Here is a 21046-nt window from a genome sequence, read left to right on the forward strand (position 1 = left end):
CACATGCCGTGTTGGGGAGTTCTTATTCTGAGAGAACTTTTACACCTATGTAAGAGCAATACGAAAAGCTTCATACATTGCGAGATGTTCCCGTCATTCGAGGCTCGCAGGTTCTCTTTCGGTAGCAGGGAGAGCGGGGTTTGATCAGGCGCACGCCGCGGGCAGCTTCTACTTCAGCGGGTCTTCGGCGGCCGCGAGAAGACCCGGGAGTCACTGCAAGCGCAAGATGGCGACGGCGGCCGCGGCATCGACTTCAGAAGCGGAGGCCGAGCCCAAGGCCGGGCCCACCGCAGAGGGCGAGGAGGATGACGTTAAGACGGCTCGGACGAGGAGGAAGGTGTTATCGCGGGCCGTGGCCGCTGCGACGTACAAGGCCGTGGAGCCGGGGTGGGACCAGCCGGAGGAAGGTGCGAGTGAGAGCGATGGGGACGAGGAGTACGCCATGGCTTCCTCCGCGGAGAGCTCCCCCGGGGAGTACGAATGGGAGTATGACGAAGAGGAGGAGAAGAACCAGCTGGAAATCGAGCGGCTGGAGGAGCAGGTGCGTCCGGGGCTGGGCGGCGGGCTCTTTCTCTCGGGTTCCCAGGCGCCGGCCCTCCTCCCCGGTCTCCGGCGATAATCAAGCCGCCGAGGCCGCAAACCCGCTATTAATCGCCACGGCTCCCGTCTCTTGAGCGTTACCGCTTGCCGGGTGCTTTGCAGGCGTTATCCCATTGAACGCCCGCGGCGACCCGGTGAAGGAAGTGGAGTATTCCCCGTTTTACGGGAGGAAATTGAGGCTCCTCGTGGAGGGAATTCTGTAGCTTGCTGAAGATTACGCTTCTGCAAGTGGCGAACCAGGCCTTGAACTCAAACGACTCCAGAGCTCCCGTTCTTAACCACACCGTTAAACTGTGGTCAGCAACAGCAATAAAATTGTACTCGTGGGAGAGAGGGTTTTTTTTTTCTTTTTTCTTTTCGGTAGCGATGCCCACAATGATGAACTACGGTGTGATAGACAAAGCAATGACGATGATGATAGAAACGGGACGGTAGAAATTCAGCGTCTGGAGGCTGAGGCCCCGGTTGTAGCTAGTCCATGCTTGTGTGAGCTTAGGCAAATTTCTTATCTTCTCTGAGCCTCCGCTTTCTCACCTGTAAATTGGGAGCAACAATTTCTGCATCGTGTGGTTGTCGTAACAGTAATTAATAGCCCAGTGCCTGGCATGTCTTGGTACCGTGATTTCTAAATTGTAACTCCTGTGTAACCCAGGGTCTCAGCATTAGGATAATTTGAGAGAAGGTTAATAAAGGGACTACTGTGTTTATTGAAGTGTGGTCAGAGAGATCAGGAGGTGCAGTACCTCAGGGCTAGTGACCGCAGGACATTGTGTCCACCTTTAGGCCCAAAGAGATGAGGGGAGAAAGCCGACCAGTTTCTGAATAGTTGTGTGGAGAGGGCACCTGAGAGCAGGTGAGACCTTTAGTCAGGGGCTGCAGCCCTAGCTTCCCATCAGGGATTGGGGTGGGGGAGGAATACCCTGATTTCTCTTCTTCTCTTCAGACTTCTTCTGGTGCCCTTAGTGAGGCAAATCCTGTTGGAAGCAAGAGAGCCAGAGACCCCCACGGATGTGGCCCACACAGGAGGGCACAGAACAGGGAGAAGAGGGGGAAGTAGAATTGGGAGGGCAGGGTCCCTGGATGGTTCAGTCGGTTAAGCGTCTGCCTTTTGCTCAGGTCATGATCCCAGAGTCCTGGGATGGAGTCCTGCCTTGGGTTCCCTGCTCAGCAGGGAGCCTCCTCCCTCTATCCCTCCTCCATGCGCTCTCTCTCTCTCTCTCACTGTCTTGCAAAAATAAATAAAATCTTAAAAAAAAAAAAAAAGAATTGGAAGGGCAAAAAGAAATGGAGCACATTCTCGTTTTAGCGATGAGGAAACAGGCTCAGAACAGATGATGAAATAATTTGCTCAGAGTCACTCACAAGGGGAATTGAATTTATCAGGGTTGTCTGTGGACCAAAAGCCACACTGATATGAAATCACTTAGTGATGTGAAGTTGTTAATCTGCATTACTCACTTAACATTGCTGGATGTGAGATTCCTTATAATGTCATCTTTAGCAGTGATATTTTTGTTGTGAAATAGTGATGATATCTATCGGTATCGTTTGTTTCATTTGTCATCACATTTGAATGTCAAAGGAGCCCAGTTGGGGTAGGGAAGTGGTTACCTTTCCTGTTTTTTAGAAATAAGTACGCCAGTGTTCACTCAGTGTTTTATTCATTCAGAAAATGCAGTGTAATAATAGGGTGCCAGGCAGACTATGTCCCTGTCCGGATGGAAATCTGTGCTTCTGACTTCTAGCCTTGGGCTTCTCCACGAGCCATTAGCTCACTCTTCGGTGAGTCAGGGGAAATAAGGATTAGCTGTTTGAGCGGAAGGGGAAGCTTGGAAGCAGAAAGATTAAGGCCTTGTGAGGGTAACCAGCTAGTGAGAGAGCAGGATGGTGAGAGCAGAGGTCTCCTGGCTACTGGTGTTCTACAGTTGCCTGCCCTGCCTCAGGTCACAGAAGGTGGTTTGGAGCTCAGACAATGATGTGAATTGAAGAGCCTCTGGCTTTATCAAGCTCTTTGTCATGGGGTCTAGAGATTGATTTTTCCAATTTTTTCAAACCTCCCTCCTACCTCATCCTGATCCCATCGCCTAGTTCCTGCTGAAACTGCTCTTACGGTGGAGTGTAATGTTGGAAAACTTTTAGACAGGCCTGTGAAAAACTCAACCTTGTCATATTTGCAGATTGCAGTTCTCTGAGTGTATTTTATGGAAGCTTCAAGTTAGTCTGTCTGTCCATGTAACAAAAGCAAAGATTTCCCATTATTCGTGTTTGTGTCCTGAAACGAAAAGTGGCACCTCATGGTTATTCCAGCTCTCTGAGCCTGCCCTGTCCTAGGTGGTTGAAAGTAGGGTTGTAACAGTGCCTCCCTCACAGGGCTGTTGCGGAGCTTAAGCGACCTGCTGCTTACAAAGCTCCTGGCAGATTTGACACACAGTAGGTGCTATGCCATGGCCCGCTCTGTACTTTCCCCCAGCCTTCCCGTGATTGCAGGGGTGGTGTCTTTTGGACCAGGCCTCTTGTTGTTTCTTCACCACCGCTCCGGGCCTGGGTTGTGCTGTTAGGGGTCAGGAAATCAACACATCATTTTGTGCGTTGGCTGAGCCGCCTCTTTCTTTAAATCTTCCTTTGTTGTTATTGATGTTCTGAGACCAGAATAGACCAGTATATGTGCTCACTTGTTGGTGCTAAGCGAGCTCTGTTGAAATGTCTCTTAAATGCATCTCTGTGCATTTAATACACATGCCTTTGGAGCACCTCTTCTTATGTAGTGTCTTTATTATTTGGGCCTTCTTAGACATCAGAAATTTAGACCAAAAGCCGTCCTGGGAGGCAGTTTCTCTACTTCATTGACTTTTATACCTTTTTATTCTGACCTACAGATGGTATTCATGTAAGGGGCACTTGTATAGATATCAGTACACTAACAGGACTGTCCCACCCCACTTCATGCTCGAAAACCACATTCAGTCCCAGGTGAGTTGAGAGCAGTGGGTGACAGGGAGAGCCTCTGCCTCTTCTTCAAGAAAGTACATTTTGGGCAAACTTCACTTTTTTTTTTTTTTTTGAGAGAGAGAGAGAATGAGAGAGATCACATGAGAGGGGTTAGGGTTAGAGGGAGAAGCAGACTCCCTGCTGGGCAGGGAGCCCGACGCAGGACTCGATCCCGCGGATCATGACCTGAGCTGAAGGCAGTTGCTTAACCAACTGAGCCACCCAGGCGCCCTTTTTTAAAGATTTTATTTATTTATTTGACAGAGAGACACAGTGAGAGAGGGAACACAAGCAGGGGGAGTGGGTGAGGGAGAAGCAGGCTTCGCGCTGAGCAGGGAGCCCGATGCAGAACTCGATCCCAGGACCCTGATATCATGACCTGAGCCGAAGGCAGACGCCTAATGACAGCCATGCAGGCACCCCGTGAATTCATTTTAATAGACACAACCAGTGCCACTCTGTTACATGTCTTCTGTCTGCGGGCCTTTTTCTTTTGTTCTGTTAGTTTGTCAATCCTGTGTCAGTTCCACGGTCTAATTCATTGTTACTGAGACAAATCCTCCTCTGTGTATTTTAATGCAGTAGCTAGTGTCTAGATTATTGAGTACATTGTCAGAGTGTTAGTTGGATAAGGAGAGGGAAATACTTCGTGCTGAAATGTTGTGGCAGATGTTGGAAGAGTAGACACTAGTGTTCATGTATAGACTTAAGGGAACCTTATACCCCAACTCATATGAAAGCTTTTTGAAAAAATTAAATTTTCCAATTTGAGATAGTTGTAGATTTCCTTGGCAGTTGTAAGGAATTCTACAGCGATCCTGTGTATGCTTTACTGGTTTCTCCCAACAGTAATCTCTTGTAAAACTGTAGTGTAATATCACCACCCAGATGCTGACGTTGATATAGTCAACACACAGATCAGTTCTGTCACCACAAGGGTCCTTCTTGTCTTTTTATAGTTACAGTTCCTGACCTCTGGCAACCACTAATCTGTTCTCAATTTCTATAATTTTGTCATTTCAAGGATGTTATGTAAGTGGAATCATATAGTATGTAATCTTTTTTGGATTAGCTTTTCTTATTCAGTATAATTCCCTTAAGATTTATCTGACTTTCGGGGCCCCTGGGTGGCTCAGTTGGTTAAGCCTCTGCCATCAACTCAGGTCATAATCCCGGGGTCCTGGGATCCAGCCCCATGTCAGGCTCTCTGCTCAGCGGGGAGTCTGCTGCTCCCTCTGCCCCTGCTTATGCTCCCTCTCTCTCTCTCTCTCTCTCTCAAATAAATAAATAAAATCTTAAAAAAAAAAGATTAAGTGGGGTACTTGGTTTTCATTTCCTTTTTCTGGCTGAGTAGTATTCCACAGTGTGGGTGCCCCACGGTTACTTTAACCATTCACCATCGAAGGACGTCTGGGTTGTTTCCAGTTTGGGCTACTAGGAATAAAGCTGTTATGAACATTCGCGTACAGGTTTTGTGGGAACATAGGTTTTATTTCTCTGGAAAAATACCCAAGGGTGCACTTGCTGGGTGATGTAATTATGTGTTGAATTTTGTGAGAAACGGCCCAGCTGTTTTCCAGAACTACCATACACATTTTACATTCCCATCAGCAACATCAGCAATGTATGAGTGAGCCGGTTGGGGTTTTTTCCTCCATCTTCTCCAGCATTTGGTATTGTCACTATTTTTTATTTTAGTCATTCTGTTAGATGTGTAATGATACCTCATTGTGGTTTTTTTTTTTCCTCATTGTGGTTTTAACTTGCATTTCCCTGATAGTTAATGATGTTGACTACTATGTGCATTTATTTGCTGTCTGTGTGTCCTCTTTGCATATGCCTGTTGGTTCATGTCTTTTACCCATTTTCTAATTGGATTCTTTGACTGTTGAGTTTGGAGTTGTATCTTTTAGATACTAGTCCTTTGTTGGATATGTGGTTTGTACATATTTTTTTGAAGTCTGTAGCTTGTCTTTGCATCCTCAGTAGAGTCTTTCATAGAGCAAAACGTTTAAATTTTGATAAGGCCCTAACTGGTCTAGAGTTTTTATCATGAATGGTTGTTAGATTTTGTCAAATGCATTTTCTGTATCAATTGATATAATGATTTTTGTTTAGCCTATTGATCTACTGGATTACAGTGATTGATTTTCAAAGACTGAACTATGAACTAGTCTTATGTACCTAGAACAAATTCCATTTAGTCATGGTGTATGATTCTTTTTATACATTGAATTTAGCTCTGTAAGTTTTCCTCTCCATACTGCGTTAGCTGTATCCCTTATTTTGACTTGCTGTATTTTCATTTTCGTTCAGTTCTACATATTTTTAAGTTTTCCTCAAGACTTTTTCTTTGACCCATGGATTCTTTAGAAGTGTATCACTTAATTTCCAAATGTTTAAAGATTTCCCTTACCATTACTGATTTCTAATTCTGTTGTGATCAGAAAACATACTCTGTATGATTTCACTTTTTAAAAATTTGTCAGTTTGTCTTACAGCCCATGATTTGGTCTCAGTAAATCTTCCATGGGCTCTTGAGAAAAAAAAAAAAAAGATGTATTCTGTTACTATCAGATGGAATGTTCTATGTATGTTAATTAGATCCTTTTGGTTGATGATACTGAGTTTCTTCTGTATGCTTGCTGATTATTCGTCTAGTAGTTCTTTTAGTTGCTGAAGTGGAGGATGTTGAAGTCCCTATTGTAAGCGTGTATGTGTCTCTTTTAGCTCGAATAGTCTTGCTTAATCTATTTTGAGGGTCTGTTGTTTGTTGCATGCACATCTAGGATTGCTTTGTCTTCCTGGTGGGTTGACCCTTTCATCATTTTGTAATGCTCCTTTTATCCTTGGTAGTTATATTTTCTCTGAAATCTGCTTTATGTGATATTAATATAGCCACTTCTTTTTTTGGACTAATGTTTACATAGTATATCTTTTTTTATCCTTTTACTTTCAGCCTTCCTGTGTCCTTGAATTTGAAGTGCATTTCTTGTAATCAGCATATGGTTGGGTTGTGTTTTTATCCACTCTGCCATTCTCTGCCTTTTAATTAGTATATATATTTTTAAACATTTATTTATTTATTTTATAGAGAGAGTGTGCGAGGGGAGGGCCAGAGGGAGAGAAGCAGACTCCCCGCTGAACACAGAGCCCCATGTGGGGCTCAGTCCCATGACCCCGAGATCATGACCTGTGCCAAAATTAAGAGTCACATGCCTAACCGACTGAGCTACCCAGGCGCCCCTTAATTAGTATGTTGAGACCATAAACGTTTAAAAGATGTATTTATTTATTTGTCAGAAAGAGAGAGAGAGCTTACAAGCAGGGGGAGTGGCAGGCAGAGGGAGAAGCAGACTCCCCTCTGAGCAAGGAACCTGATGTGGGACTTGATCCCAGGACCCTGGGATCATGACCTGAGCCTAAGGCAGACGCTTAACCGACTGAGCCACCCAGGCGTCCCAAGAGCATAAACATTTAAGATAATTATTGCTATGTTAGGTCTAAAGACTGACATTTTATTATTTTCTATTTGTTTCTTTTGTTTCTTGTTCTTCTGTTTCTCTTTTCTTGCCTTCCTATGAGTTACTTGAACATTTTTTAGGATTCTATCTTGATTTATTTATAGTGACTTTTAGTGTATTGCTTTGTATAGTTTCTTAGTGGTTGCCTTGGGAATAGTTTATTTGACTTACATGATATCTGTGTTCTACCACGGAGTGAAGTGTGGATATCGTCCTTCCATTTAGGTCACTTTAGCATCCTCACTTTTAAATATCATTGTTTTGAGTATCAAGTGGTCTTAAACTTTTTGTGTCAGTATCACATACAACTTAGAAAACTCATGAGAAGGACCATCCAGGGTACTTGTCTGTATTTCATGCTCTTTCAGTTCTTCATTACTGATGCTACAAGATTTCTTTTATCATTTCCTTTCTCTTCCTTTAGCTATCTTTAAGAGAAAGTCTGCTAGTGACAGATTCTTTTAGTTTTCTGTTGTCTCAGATGTCTGATAGCTTTTTAAGCAGTTATTTTAATTTGTTTTAACTTTTAGTTTGAAAAGTTTCAAATATAAAAATAAATCTCTAGTACCTATCACTCAGCTTCAACAGGTGCTGCCATTCTTGTTCCTCCCAGTAGGGGTTTTTGTTTTTATTGTTTTTGTTTGTTTAGTAAAAGAAAAGAGCTCTTAACCTATATAGCTGGCAGGTGCTAAAGCATGTTATTAATCACGTTTTTAAATCCTCACAAGATGATGATGGGTATTAAAGAGGGCACGTACCGAATGGAGCACTGGGTGTTATACGCGAACAATGAATCATGGAACAGTACATCAAAAACTAATGATGTATGTATGGTGATTAACATAACATAATAAAAAAAAAAACTAGTAAAATAAAAAAATAAATAAAATCCTCACAAGAACCTTAAGGACTAGACCCTAGTGGTATCCCCATTTTAGAGATGAGGAAATGGAGGCTTAGCAAAGTTAATGACTTGCCTTAGGTCACACTTGGTGTTTGTTTCATCAGAATGTTTCTGTATTTCAGAGAACAACCCAACTGGGTTCTGATAGGGACTGGAACAGAGTGGAGGCGCTGTGCATTTATTAGAGAAAGCCCCGTTCATTGATTTTTCTTCCTCTTCCTGGGGGTATATTTTGCATTGCTGTTTCAGTGGCTCTCCCAGATAGCCCATCTATTTTGTTTGTAGCGGACACGTGCGTTGTCACCAGTGGTGAAAAATGCTAAGTTATTTTGATGGTGGCATTTTAAATTTCACCTTGTGTTTTTTTCCTCTTAGCTATCTATCAACGTCTATGACTACAACTGCCATGTGGACCTGATCCGACTGCTCCGGTTGGAGGGGGAGCTTACCAAAGTGAGGATGGCTCGCCAGAAGATGAGTGAGATCTTTCCTTTGACTGAAGGTAACGTGTCAGCAGTTGGGCTGCTTTTATAAATACAGAGAACTGAAGAGTATACATTCTGTTTTCAGTGCTGAAACGGGGACGTGTTCCTTAAAGAAGTGTGGAACATATAAATACAGTGGAAAGAAGAAAGCCCATCATCCAGTGTCAGTGTTTTCTAGTTTTTCATCTTTTAGTTTTTTGCAGAACATAGTTGTGATCGTGTAATACTGACTCATGTTTTGGATCCTGATTTTTTTTCTTTATCCTACGTCATGATTAAACTTTTCTTGTATTTTTCTGTTTCCCATTCCGGTGTTCCGTTTTCTCAGCATCAGATAACTGTATCATAATTAAACTTTTATAAACAAATTTTCATGTAAATGTTTAATACCTTGTTTGTTACACAGTAGTTGGGCATTTAGATTATTTATACTTACTTGAAACAGAATTACGCTGTGCCTCTTGTAGATCAGTCTTCATGAATGTTTGTAATTGATCTTTTAGGGAGGAATTGGAAAACACTGGTCTCAGATCCAGCTCTGTCCCCCTCTCCCTGCCCAAAAGCATAACTGCCGAGTATAGAAGCTGAAATCAGATTGCCTAGATTCATTTGACTGTACATCTTACTAGCTGTGAGACCTTAAGCGAATTATGTAAACATTGAGACTCAGTTTTCCCAGCAGTAAAATGGGGCTAACAGCAGTTTCTACCTTATAGTACATGGAGTGGATGAGGTATTCTGTGTACAACACATAATAAATGCCCTAGGATGTTGTAAATGCTTAGATAGATGCCATCATTGTTCATTATTATGACTATCAATTACAGGAGTTTTAAAAAGATTGAATAAGAAATCCATATATGTAAGTACTTAGCAAAAATATAAAATGCCCAACAAGTGTAGGATATTATGATTTTAATTATTTGATCTTATTTGGAAGCATAAACCTGTGTGCTCAGTACAAGTTTGAAGAACTGCTGTATGAGATGGGTGAAACGCTTGTGTGCTCATGACTCGCAGTAAAGTCCCTGCTTCCATCCTGCCCTTTGGTGAAGGAGATGGTGATGCAGGAGGTGCTGTTGTCTTGCAGAGCTCTGGCTGGAGTGGCTGCATGACGAGGTCAGCATGGCTCTGGACGGCCTGGACAGAGAGCACGTGTACGACCTCTTTGAGAAAGCTGTGAAGGACTATATTTGTAAGTTCCCTGTGTGCTTTTTCGAGGGGTCTGTGGATGCATCTGTCTCTGATGCCCTGGGTTGCGTTGTGAGGTGTTGCTCCTCAGAAAGGAGAGTGTTAGTCTGGCAATTAGAAAGATTTGAGTTTACTTATTATTCTCATTGTGGTTTTCTTTTCTTTTCTTTTTTTAAAGATTTTATTTATTTGAGAGAGAGAGATTGAGTGAGAGAGAGCATGAGAGCGGGGTAAGGGGCAGAGGGGGAAGCAGACTCCCTGCTGAGCAGGGAGCCCACTGCAAGACTTGATCCCAGGGCCCCGGGATCATGACCCGAGCTGAAGGGAGACGCTTAACCAACTGAGCCACCCAGGCGCCTCTGTCTGTGGTTTTCATTTGAGGATATCTGGTTCTAAAATACAATTAGAAGAAATGTTTGTAGTAAGGGAGTGAATATATTCACACCCAGCATTGTTTTGGCAGGGAGAATTTACATGGTATTTCCAGACGACTAAAGGTTGCCTTTTACACATTGAAGAATTGGTTTTTAGAAGTTTTGGACAGAACGCTTTTTTTCTTTTTTTTTTTAATATTAAAAAGCTTTTAAAAACTTTTTATTTTAAAATAATTATAGATTTACAGGACAATAGTACAGAGAGGTCCTATGCTTATTTCATCCTGCTTTCCCCAATATCTTGTAACTACTCTACAAAATCAAAACGAGGGAATTGATCTTAGTACAATGTGCGTGTCTCCTTCTGTGACATCTAATCCCATGTGTACATTCTGGTAACCACCACTGCAGATAAAGAACCCTCATCACCACAGAAGTCTGAGTTGTGTGTTGTCTGCTCGTTTTGACATTTTGCCAGTGCATGTGGAGTGTAGACCTCTCTCCCTTTAAATTTCTTTACCTTCCCCTGTTGGTAGTATGATTCTCTAAATATTCTCTTTACCTATGTATAGGACACGTCAGAGAATGTTGTGGACAAAGTATTTTTAAAAATATTTTTAAAAATTTCCTTTTTAAAAATTTTTTATTTTTTAAGATTTTATTTGAGAGAGAATGCACTTGCAAGTGGGGATTGGAGGGTGGGGAGGAGTGGAGGGAGAGGGACAAGCAGGTTCCATGCTCAGCCTGACCTTGAGATCATGACCTGAGCTGAAATCAAGAGTCAGATGCCCAACCACGTGCCCCCCCAAATTTCCTCCTTTTAAATTAAACATCCTTCCATATCTGGTTTTTCCCACTCCCCATTGTGAGCATTTCCCCTTGTGAGAAGCATGGAACTTGAAGATAGACTGCCCTGAGGAAGAGAAATTTTCATGTGCCTTTACCAGCCAATAGAATTGATCAATTTTTAGTTTTTATAATCCAAATACTGCACATTACAGGTGTTTTGTGAATATGAAATTACACTATATGTGCTTTTAGTATTCTTGTGTCTCTGCTCTGATCCACCATGTGGCTTCTTAGAACCTCTTGACGGTTCCAAGGGTGTGAGGCTCCCATGTTTTCTGATGATCCTGTTAACTCCTTTGTGAAGGTCTCAGAGTCATCATTAACAGCACCTCCCGAGACTGTAATGTTTTTCAGTCCTTGATGGTCTGCAGTCACCCTGCTATCGGGCCTCCACTGTCAGTGCTGAGGTCAGCGTGCCTTCCTATCCCCCAGCTGCTTCAGGGCTGCCGGGGGTCTGGAAGCCAGATAACCATGCTTCTTAGATTAGGTCTCTTAAAGTAGTTTTGAATGGGGACCCGTGGGGTTCTTGTGTTAGTTTCAGGAGCTATAGAGCATGGAAATTGTGTCCCTTGTTTTGTGAATGTTCGGAAGCCACTCTGGCCTGCTTCAAGAGTCGCATGCTCTAGCAGTTGAGCCAGCCGGGCGCCCCTCTCTTTTTTTGTTTTTTGGGTTTTTTTTTTAAATTTTTATTTATTTATTGAGAGAGAGAGAGAGAATGATGGAGAGAGCGCATGAGAGGGAGGAGGGTCAGAGGGAGAAGCAGACTCCCTGCCGAGCAGGGAGCCCGATGCGGGACTCGATCCAGGGACTCCAGGATCATGACCTGAGCCGAAGGCAGTCGCTTAACCAACTGAGCCACCCAGGCGCCCCTCTTCTTTTTTTGTTTTGCAGCCCATATGGCAGCTCTGTACTGGTGAGCTAAAACAGAGTAGCTAATAAACTTTGGCTAAGTTGTCTGAAATAAACCCGTTTCAAAGAAAAAACAAGCCCCAGGAAAACATACAGTAATTGTCAAATTGGCTTCTTTATCTCTTAAGTATTTTTATTTTACAAGGTTAATGGTTAGGCCTGTGAAATTATTTTCAGATCTTTGAAAAGTGACTTAATAGGCAAAACGTGTGCAGTGGGAACCACTGCATTCCTAAGGAGTTTAATTCATTAGTCTGCTTTTAAAGCCGCAGGGGTGAGTAAATAAAGTTTAAGAAGAAAGTGACAAAAAACGGGGCAACCAGATCTTTTCTGGTGTTGCTGTTTAAACATCATTACAAAGAGAAACTTAAAATATAGACTCTGGTTATAGGGTTGGTGGTTTCAATTTGTTCTTTGACTTTGACCAGAAAGCTTATTAAAAAGGTTCAAAAGTTAAAAAAAATCTAGGCTTTGAAATCTTTCCGAAAATTGACTCAGATTAGTAACTATTTTTATTGAATTTTCATTGAATTCCTTCCATTTTAATAAATAGGCTTTATAATAATGAGCATATTACATATTACCCGCTGGCCTATTCTGTTTATGCAGTAAAATCTCAATAATTATAACCTAGTAGGGACATTGTTTAAGATACACGTTTTTTTCCAGGTGCAGTATTAGTAATATACTACATACGTTAGGATGCTTGTCGATGTGCTCTTGCCTTTTTGCATGAATGAGTACTGTTTTGGTGGGCATGTTTCTTTTGTGATGCACTGGAACAAAAGTTTTGATTTTTGGGTATTTCATATCCTGAATTAATAGAACGCTTCTCCTTCTTAGGTCCTAACATTTGGCTAGAGTATGGCCAGTACTCAGTCGGTGGAATTGGTCAGAAAGGTGGCCTTGAGAAAGTCCGCTCTGTGTTTGAAAGGGCGCTCTCGTCAGTTGGCTTACATATGACCAAAGGACTCGCCATCTGGGAGGCTTACCGGGAGTTTGAAAGTGCCATTGTGGAAGCTGCCCGGGTGAGTGCCCCGGTCTCTGTGACTGGTGCTTGCCTTTGAGTAGTCGGGGCTATCTTTGTAAGTGGCCTTGGAAGAACACAGTTAACAAAATCATCCTCGCCAGTCCCTTAGTGGGTGGGCAGAAAGTAAAATCAGTAGTCTTTGTGGAACAGCAAAATTGATTTCTTTGACTCAAAGATAACCCTGTAATTTTTCTGATATTTAAAAATACTATTTCAATTACTGGTTCCAGGTGAATATACAAGAATAACTACGTCACTCAAAAAGAATACATACATATGTATATCAGTCATGTCCATTAATAACTGCAAGAGATAAGAGATTTGACCCCATCATGACTGGATTTTTTAAAACTCTGACTCAAGGATTTTACAGTCCCTTCCCAGTGCGCCACTCCCCTCCCCGCCCCGTGTTTGTGTGAGTTACCCTTGGTACCGAGTGGATGGAGCCCTGCAGTAGTAGTTAGATGATTATTAGTAAAGTAGCCCAGGGCCTTGTTGATTACATCCCTATTGAAAAGTCTGCAGTGGTGCCTTCAGCGTATGCCGACAGGCATCGGGGCGAACTCCTTCGGTTGACATTTTTGTGGCCCTCTAGCATCGGACATAACCCTGCCCCCCTCCACAGTCGTGCACTTGCTGGCTTCTGTACTGAATACTGTTCCTTCGACTGGGAGTCCGTTTCCTCCTCTCATGATGTTGGGAGAGCCTGCAGATGTATCCCAAATGCCAGCTCCTGTGGGCATCTTGCCTCATTTCCTCCCTTCGTAACAAAACGCAGCCTTAAAAACCGGCTGAAAGCACGGTCCTTGGCTACTTGTGATCCTTTCTTTCATGATGTTTATATTCTGCTTCATTGTAGTCATCTGTGCATTTATGGTCAATATACACATTTCTTAGGTTCCTATTTGCTTTTCACCCCATCATAAACAGTAGCAGAGGCAATGTTTATTTTTGTGCCTCGTGCAGCATTTGACACAATACCTTATGTATCAGAGGTCATATATATATATATATATTTTTTTTTTTTTTAGTTTGAACTAAAAAATTGGTTGAAATATTTTTTGAAGTAGGAAGGACCACAAAGTTTGTCATTTACTACACATTTGCTTCTTTAGCCCATAGCTGGCTTCCTTTCCCCTTTTGACCGGGAACAAACCTTTGATTCACAGCTGGAGAAAGTCCACAGTCTCTTCCGGCGACAGCTGGCGATCCCACTCTATGGTAAGAGAAACTGACCTGTCGACAGCCGGCCCTGCGTGGTTTTTAAAATGCTTTGGGGTATGTCCTGTCATTAGGTCTTTCCCAGCATCCTGTGAGGCAGATGTTGCTGGTGTTCTTACTCTCACTGGACAGTGTCACTGTGGACAAGGCCCTTGGTAAAAACATACCTTGAATTGTTAATGGTCAAGAGGATTGAGGGTCAGCCAGCAGGACTAGAAGCCAGACTTGCTGACTCTCAGTTTCCTCTTTTAAGACACTGTGTTGGAGAGGTAGAGTTACTAGAAGGAATAGGGAAACTGACTGCCTATATTTTCGGGGGAAACTTTATTGAGTAAGAGTTCCATTGTGAGCATTTTCTCTTTAGCAGTAGCCTCTTCCGTATCAGAATGGGATTTTCCACAGGCTTATATCATTCTGTGGGGGTGATTTGGTTGAGGAGCACTGTTGATTGGAAGTGTTCATATCTGAATTTCTTCTTTAGACGTAGTTATACATTGTACACCCTTAGCTCCTCTGGACAACTGCTTGAGCCCAGACGTAATTTCTCTTTTTACTTTATGGTTTATTTGGATTTGATTTAACAAATTATAAAGTGGCTTTCCAGTTGAATCCTTGGGTGACATGCAGAAAGGCTGGAACTGAGCGGCCTGCAGGTTTCATCTCATGTACCAATGTGACGTGGCATAGTACAGTGAATAGAGCATGTACTTGAGCCAGACTGCCTGGTTCAAGGCCTTGCTCTACTGTGAACTGCAAAAATTGATGTAACCCTCTACTTGTGTTTCCTCAACTGCAAAATGGGGATCAAGTTAGAACCTACTCTGTAGAGTTGGGAGAATCGAATGAGTTAGTGGATGGAAAGTGTTAGAACATAGGAAGCACTAGGTAAGTTTTGCTGTTATTAACTGATTGATTAATTGGTAGGGCTTCCAGGGGAATTGCTTTGAGACAGAATCTAAGGTCAGGCCTGGGCCCAGTGGAAGATTTGAACATAAGAGTTGCTGTGGTCACTGATGCAGGAGGGGCTAGAATCATCCGAGTCTCATGGTTTAATCTCTGGGTTGATAAAACTCAATGGCAAGACCTACGGGGCTGAATCCATCTTTCAATAGATATGGAGGCCACATTTGCAGAGTATGAAGAGTGGTCAGAAGACCCAATACCAGAGTCGGTGATTCAGAACTATAACAAAGCACTACAGCAGTTGGAGAGATACAAACCCTATGAAGAAGCACTGGTAAGTGTTGGCCTCTTTACAGTAAACTTCTTGCTGCAAATTTTTCCCTAATCAGTAGTTGCATCTTTAAAATTTGTTTTGTTGTGAAATCTATAGAGTGTATAAATGTGTGCGTACAGTTTACATACTAATAATAAAGTGAACATCCATGTACCCACCACCCAGGTTAAGAAATAGAACATTGCCAGTACCTTAGAAGTCTCCTATGTGCCCCTCTCCGATTGCCTCCTCTTCCCTCTCCCGAGAGGTAATCACTTTCCTGACTTTTGTGATAATCGTTCCCTTGCTTTTCTTTATAGTTTTACAATCTGTGACCATATCCTTGATTAATATATTGTTTAATTTTGCTTGTCTTTGAGCTTTTATATAATGGAATCATGCTGTGTATTTCACTGAACATGTTCTTGGGTTGTAGTCACGTTGATAAGTATAGTCTGTTTCCGTGGCTGTGAAATTGTATGTGTATGCCACAGTTTATATATCTGTGTTCCTGGCTGGGTCATTTTCCAGTTTGTTGCGAGGAGGAGCAGCATGTTTCTGGCCGTTCTTGTGCGTGTCTCTTGGTGCACATATGAAAAGGGTTTCTCCAGAGTGTATCCCTAGGAGGAATTGCTGGATCATAGGATCGTGCTGAACTGTTTTCTGTGTTACCAATTGACACTCCTGCCCAGGAGTTCTCACTGAACTGAGGGTTCTCCTTGGTCTCGCCAGCTTCGATACTGACATAAATTTTAGCCGCTTTGATGGATCTGAAATTGTAGTTTTAATCTGCATTTCCCTGATTACTAACAAAGTTGAGTGTTTTTTCACATGTGTTGGCCATTCAGATTTCCTTTTTTGTGAGGTGCCTGTTGAAGTCTTTGACTCATTTTTCCTTCATCTGTATTTTTTTCTAATTAATTCATAGGAATCCTGGATCTTAATCCTTATTTTGGTTGTATGTATTGCAGAAGCTTCCCCCAGGTTTGTGGTTTGTCTTTTTAGTTTTTTAGTGGCATCTTTTGATGAGCAGTTCTCAGTCTTATTCTATCATTATTTAACATTCTTTCTCTTATGGTTCCTGCTTTTGTTACACTTAAGAAATCTCTCCAGGTTCCAAACTCATGAATATTCTTAGCTCTGTTTTCTTCTGAAAGTTTATAGCTGTGTATTTCATGTTTAGATCTTCATATGGAATTGATTTTTGTGTATGGCGTGAGGTGGGGTCCAGTTTCATCTTTCCATACAAGAAGCAGTTGTTCCAGCACCGATTCTGATAATTCCATCCTCCCCTCATTGATGTGCCGGCCCACATCTGTCAGAGATTAGCTGTCCATTGGGGTGTGGATCTATTTCTGGGCTTTCTGTTCTGCTCCACTGGCTTATATTACACTGTTCTAATAATGATAGTTTCATAAGTTTTGCTCTTAGGTAACATGAATCCCATCCATGTTGTTCCTCTTCAAGAGTGTCTTCTCTTTCTTTAGCTCTTAATACTTGGATTTGGAGTCAGCTTTTCAGGTTGTATTTAAAAACCTGTTGAATTTTGTATCGGAATTGCATTGATCAGTTTGGGGAAGAATAGACATCTTAGAAATATTGAGTCTTCCAGTCTATGAACGTGGTATAGGCCTTTGCTATTTAGGCCTTATCTTTCTGTAAAGTTTTATAAATTTATAATTTCATCTGGTCCCTTGAACACATTCTTTAGATTTGTTTCTAAGTTATTTTTGATCCTATTGAAAATGCTACCTTTTTAAAAGATTTCCTTTTCTAATTGTCCTTGGCATATAAATTGTAATTTGTTTTTTATACTAATTTTTTTGTCTTTTGGACTTTCTAAATTCTTAATAACGACAAAGAGATTCTTTTGGATTTTCCGTGTTGACCATAATATTTGTTTTTTGACCATAATATTGTTTGTAAGTGGCATTTTTCTACCTCTCTTCGTCTTAGAATACTTTCAACTTCATTTGCCATGCCTCAGAGTTACACTCGTGTTTTCTTGTATTTCTTGCCTTTTTGTTTGACCTGAAAGGCATCGTTGTTATCTTGCATTGTACAGCTCCAATTTGCTTACATTCACTACATGCATTTCCCACTGCCTTTGCTCTTCTTTACTTGCATCCTGGAGCTTTCATCTGGAATCATTTTTATTTTGCTTCAGTTACACCCTTTAGAGTCTCCTGCACTGGGTATTTGCTGGTAACAGATTTTCTCAGTTTTATTTTGGAAAGCTCTTCACTTTGCTCTTCTTAAAAGTTCATTTCTCAGGATGTAGATTCTAGATTGACAGTTATGTCTCCTGTCTTTCTGGCTTCTGTTGTTGCTGTTGAGACGTCAGCTTCTTTGATGGCAATCCTTGTTTTCTCTCTGGCCCATTTTAAAATCTCACTGGTTTTGTTTGATGTCCCATAATTTCAGTACAGTAGGTCCAGGGGTGGATATCTTTGCATTTATCTTTTTCGTGGTTGGTTGGGCTTCTTGGCTCTCTTTTTGGTATCTTGTTTTATAGTAAGAACAGTGACTTTGAGAGCCAGACTGCTTCAAGTTTGGATGTTAGCTCTGCCAGTTTCATCCTTAGCCGCTGTGTGTATCAATCACCTCAGATGTAAGGTGAGGATAATAATGACACCTCACTGTGAAGATCAAATCCTTAATAGATCTTAACACCGGCAAAAGCTTAACCTTCACCTAGATTTTGTCCTTAGTATTTCTTGTGTCTTTGCCAGTTTTCTGATGATTTTCAAGACTTTTTTCGTACTGAATCCAGCAAGTTTTAGTTTTCAGTGGCAGTCTGTCTGGTTAACCAGTTTGTCAGTATAACTAGAAACTGAGACTAAGACGTCATTTTCTGCTCGGAGCATGCATGCTCTCCTGCTGGCCAGCTAGTGCTCCCTCTCCCTTTTCCATGTGAAAATGGTTGGTATGCAGTTGTATTTCTCAAAGCCTCATTAATGAAATCCTCAACTGGTTCATTTTGTTACGACCGTTGGTGAAGTGTGGCTGAAGAGGAAAGTTGAGTAGGGGTTTTTGTCTGAAAAGAATTTTGATTGTAGGTCTTTGGATCAGTAAACATTCAGCCTAGCCTTTTTCATGTTCTGCATGTACCTGTACGCTGGCAGGAGCTGATATTTGGAATGAGAAGCCTTAGAATGAAGGCAGCGAATCACTCCAGTGTGGTTGCATTCACTCCACTAAGTAGGCTGAGAAAGTGACTTCTGTTTTGGAGGGATGGCTGGCCATGGTCACTGGCAAAGGTGTTTCTCTTTCATTCAGTTTCTGATGGATGCTCCCATCAGAAACCCCCTGTGGCCTAAGGAAGGGTTTGGAAAAGGGTTTATGGAGCCTTTGTAACTGTTGCCATGAAGAGGCACTGTGGACTCTTACTCTGCCTGTCATGTTGTAGACCCTGGCATGCCAGAGGTTCTGAGAGTGGGGACTGGGGATTCTTACACATCAGTCTTGCCAGAATTTAATATGAAGATATGTTGTGCTTCCTAACAGTGTCAAGTAGCTCATTTCAACCTCATTATGCTTCCCCTCTGCCTTAGTTGCAAGCAGAGGCACCCAGGCTGGCTGAATATCAAGCGTACATCGATTTTGAGATGAAAATTGGTGACCCTGCTCGCGTGCAGTTGATCTTCGAGCGTGCCCTGGTCGAGAACTGCCTTGTCCCAGACTTGTGGATCCGCTACAGTCAGTACCTAGTAAGACCACTTGACTGTTCTAACTTCTCTCCTTCTTACCAATTGAGAACCTGTTCAAAGAAAATCAGCAGGAGTGCCAGGGGTTAGTTGTGTGCTCTCTCTGCTTCCTCATTTTCCCCTCATCCTCCTTTCCCCTCTGCCAACTCACTCAGGGAGTTCTTCTGGTGTTTCAGGTCATTTCCAACTGATCGCTAACTGTAAAAAAATTTGCCCGGTCTTCTTACTGAGGACTTCGTGACAGATTAATTTTTTTTCTTGTAACTTTTCATTATGGGAAAAAATGTAAGCACTAGCACTAGTAGGGTGAAACCTTGTGGGCCTATCACCCAGCTCCAAAAATTAACTCACGGCACTAGTCTAGTTTCGTCTATATCCTTAACCTTCTTCCTCTTCCATCTGATTTTGAAGCAGATCCAGAAATCACATTTCATTGGTAAATATTTCAGTACATATATGTAAAAGATTTGAATCTGGATCCAGACTAGGTCCATCCATTAGGATTGGCTGATGTTTCATAAGCTGTTTTCATCTGTAGGTTCCCTCTCTGCCTCTCCTCTTCTACCCCAACTCCCCCTTGCAATTTCTTTGTTGAAGAAACCAGTCACGAGAGGCATTTCTAAGGAAATTTCTTTTGTCAGCTGGTTGTGCTGGAAATGTCTCTCGTGGATGGTAAAATCTATAACGGTAGCATTTTATCTCCTAACTCTGGACTTCTTTATCATAGGATCGGCAGCTGAAAGTAAAGGATTTGGTTTTATCTGTACATAATCGTGCTGTTAGAAATTGCCCGTGGACAGTTGCCCTGTGGAGTCGTTACCTCTTGGCCATGGAAAGACATGGAGTTGACCATCGAGTGATTTCTGGTGCGAATGTTTTTGGGGGAAGACTCTTAAGCTTTCTGTCCCAGGCCAGAAACCTAGTGCTGTGACTGACAGTCATTAAATCAGCCTTTCCCTGGGTGTTAGCTTTGGGACATTGGGTGTTAGTGACAGAAAAGGCCCTAAGTGGGAGATAAACTGGTTTTAAGCTTTTAACATGCTAACATTCATTGTGATTTTCTGAGAAGTTGGGGTCTTTTCTCCAAACTTACTGATCTGGAATTCTTTTCGTGCAGGGCATCTTGTGGAACATGCCCTTTCTAGAACACAGTTTGTGCAAATCCTAGAGGAGCTTTTCTTTTGAACATTTCTCTCTAGCTCATTTACTTTGTTGCTTCCTGTCATTAAGTCATATAGTATTTGATAGTCAGTAGAGGTTTTTATAACCATCTTGATAATTTATATTAACTTTCTTTTCAATTGGTAACAAATCCTGGCTTGTTCTTCAATTCCAGTGACCTTTGAGAAAGCTTTGAGTGCTGGCTTCATTCAGGCCACTGATTATGTGGAGATTTGGCAGGCGTACCTTGATTACCTGAGGAGAAGGGTTGATTTCAAACAAGGTATTTAAATTCACATGTCAAATTCAGTTCTGAATTTTTTCCTAACATGTCTTTCAGTGAGATGTCCCACTTGCCCAAATAACATCATGATTAGGCAAATGATGTAGACCAGCCATTGGCAACTGTTTTCCCCCAGAAATTTTCGCTACTTAAATCCTTAAGTCCTGCTGTGAATTGTAAGGGAAGAGACTTAGGGTCCTTATGTTCTATACCGGCTCCTGCCAGCACTGTCCATAATGTGCTGTTTGTTCCAGTGTCTTTCTCTGCAACTGCGTGATGGGGCAGGACTGGCAGTTTTATTTCTGTGTCCCAGGCATGATGCCAGGTGCATAGCAGGCTCCCAGGAGTTTCACTGTAGGATTTAAAAAAAATAAAAAAGACATGGTATGCGGTTTCATGAAGCCGAATCTCTCTTGCAACTTCTAACAGACTCCAGTAAAGAGCTGGAAGAGCTGAGGTCTGCATTCAGTCGCGCCTTGGAGTATCTGAAACAGGAGGTCGAGGAGCGTAAGTGTGGCTTCACCCACTCCTTGATGCACTTGTCTTTCCTCTTCTTGGTGGATGTGCCTTCTCAGTCAGAGGCTCTTTGTCTCTAAATTCTTTT

The 21046-nt window shown here is 42.1% G+C and overlaps 1 protein-coding gene across 4 annotated transcripts in view; it reads left to right on the forward strand.

Annotated features, from left to right (window-relative positions):
* The window catches only part of SART3 (spliceosome associated factor 3, U4/U6 recycling protein), a 35726-nt gene continuing 14680 nt past the window's right edge, over nt 1-21046 (forward strand). For 2 of the 4 annotated variants that reach the window (XM_064578550.1, XM_064578549.1), the window contains exons 1-10: nt 1-541; nt 8392-8518; nt 9592-9696; nt 12668-12852; nt 13970-14075; nt 15188-15312; nt 18846-19001; nt 19726-19864; nt 20335-20442; nt 20872-20949. In XM_064578550.1, the coding sequence (XP_064434620.1) occupies nt 227-541; nt 8392-8518; nt 9592-9696; nt 12668-12852; nt 13970-14075; nt 15188-15312; nt 18846-19001; nt 19726-19864; nt 20335-20442; nt 20872-20949 (1444 nt within the window). In that variant the 5' untranslated portion in view covers nt 1-226. The remainder of the gene's footprint in view (nt 542-8391; nt 8519-9591; nt 9697-12667; nt 12853-13969; nt 14076-15187; nt 15313-18845; nt 19002-19725; nt 19865-20334; nt 20443-20871; nt 20950-21046) is intronic. The other 2 variants (XM_064578548.1, XM_045887445.3) reach the window with 2 other exon arrangements.

Source organism: Mirounga angustirostris, unplaced genomic scaffold (assembly GCF_029215605.1).
Source record: "Mirounga angustirostris isolate CCGP_5_RB_7025 unplaced genomic scaffold, mMirAng1.0.hap1 SCAF_14, whole genome shotgun sequence".
Taxonomy (NCBI): Eukaryota; Metazoa; Chordata; class Mammalia; order Carnivora; family Phocidae; genus Mirounga; species Mirounga angustirostris.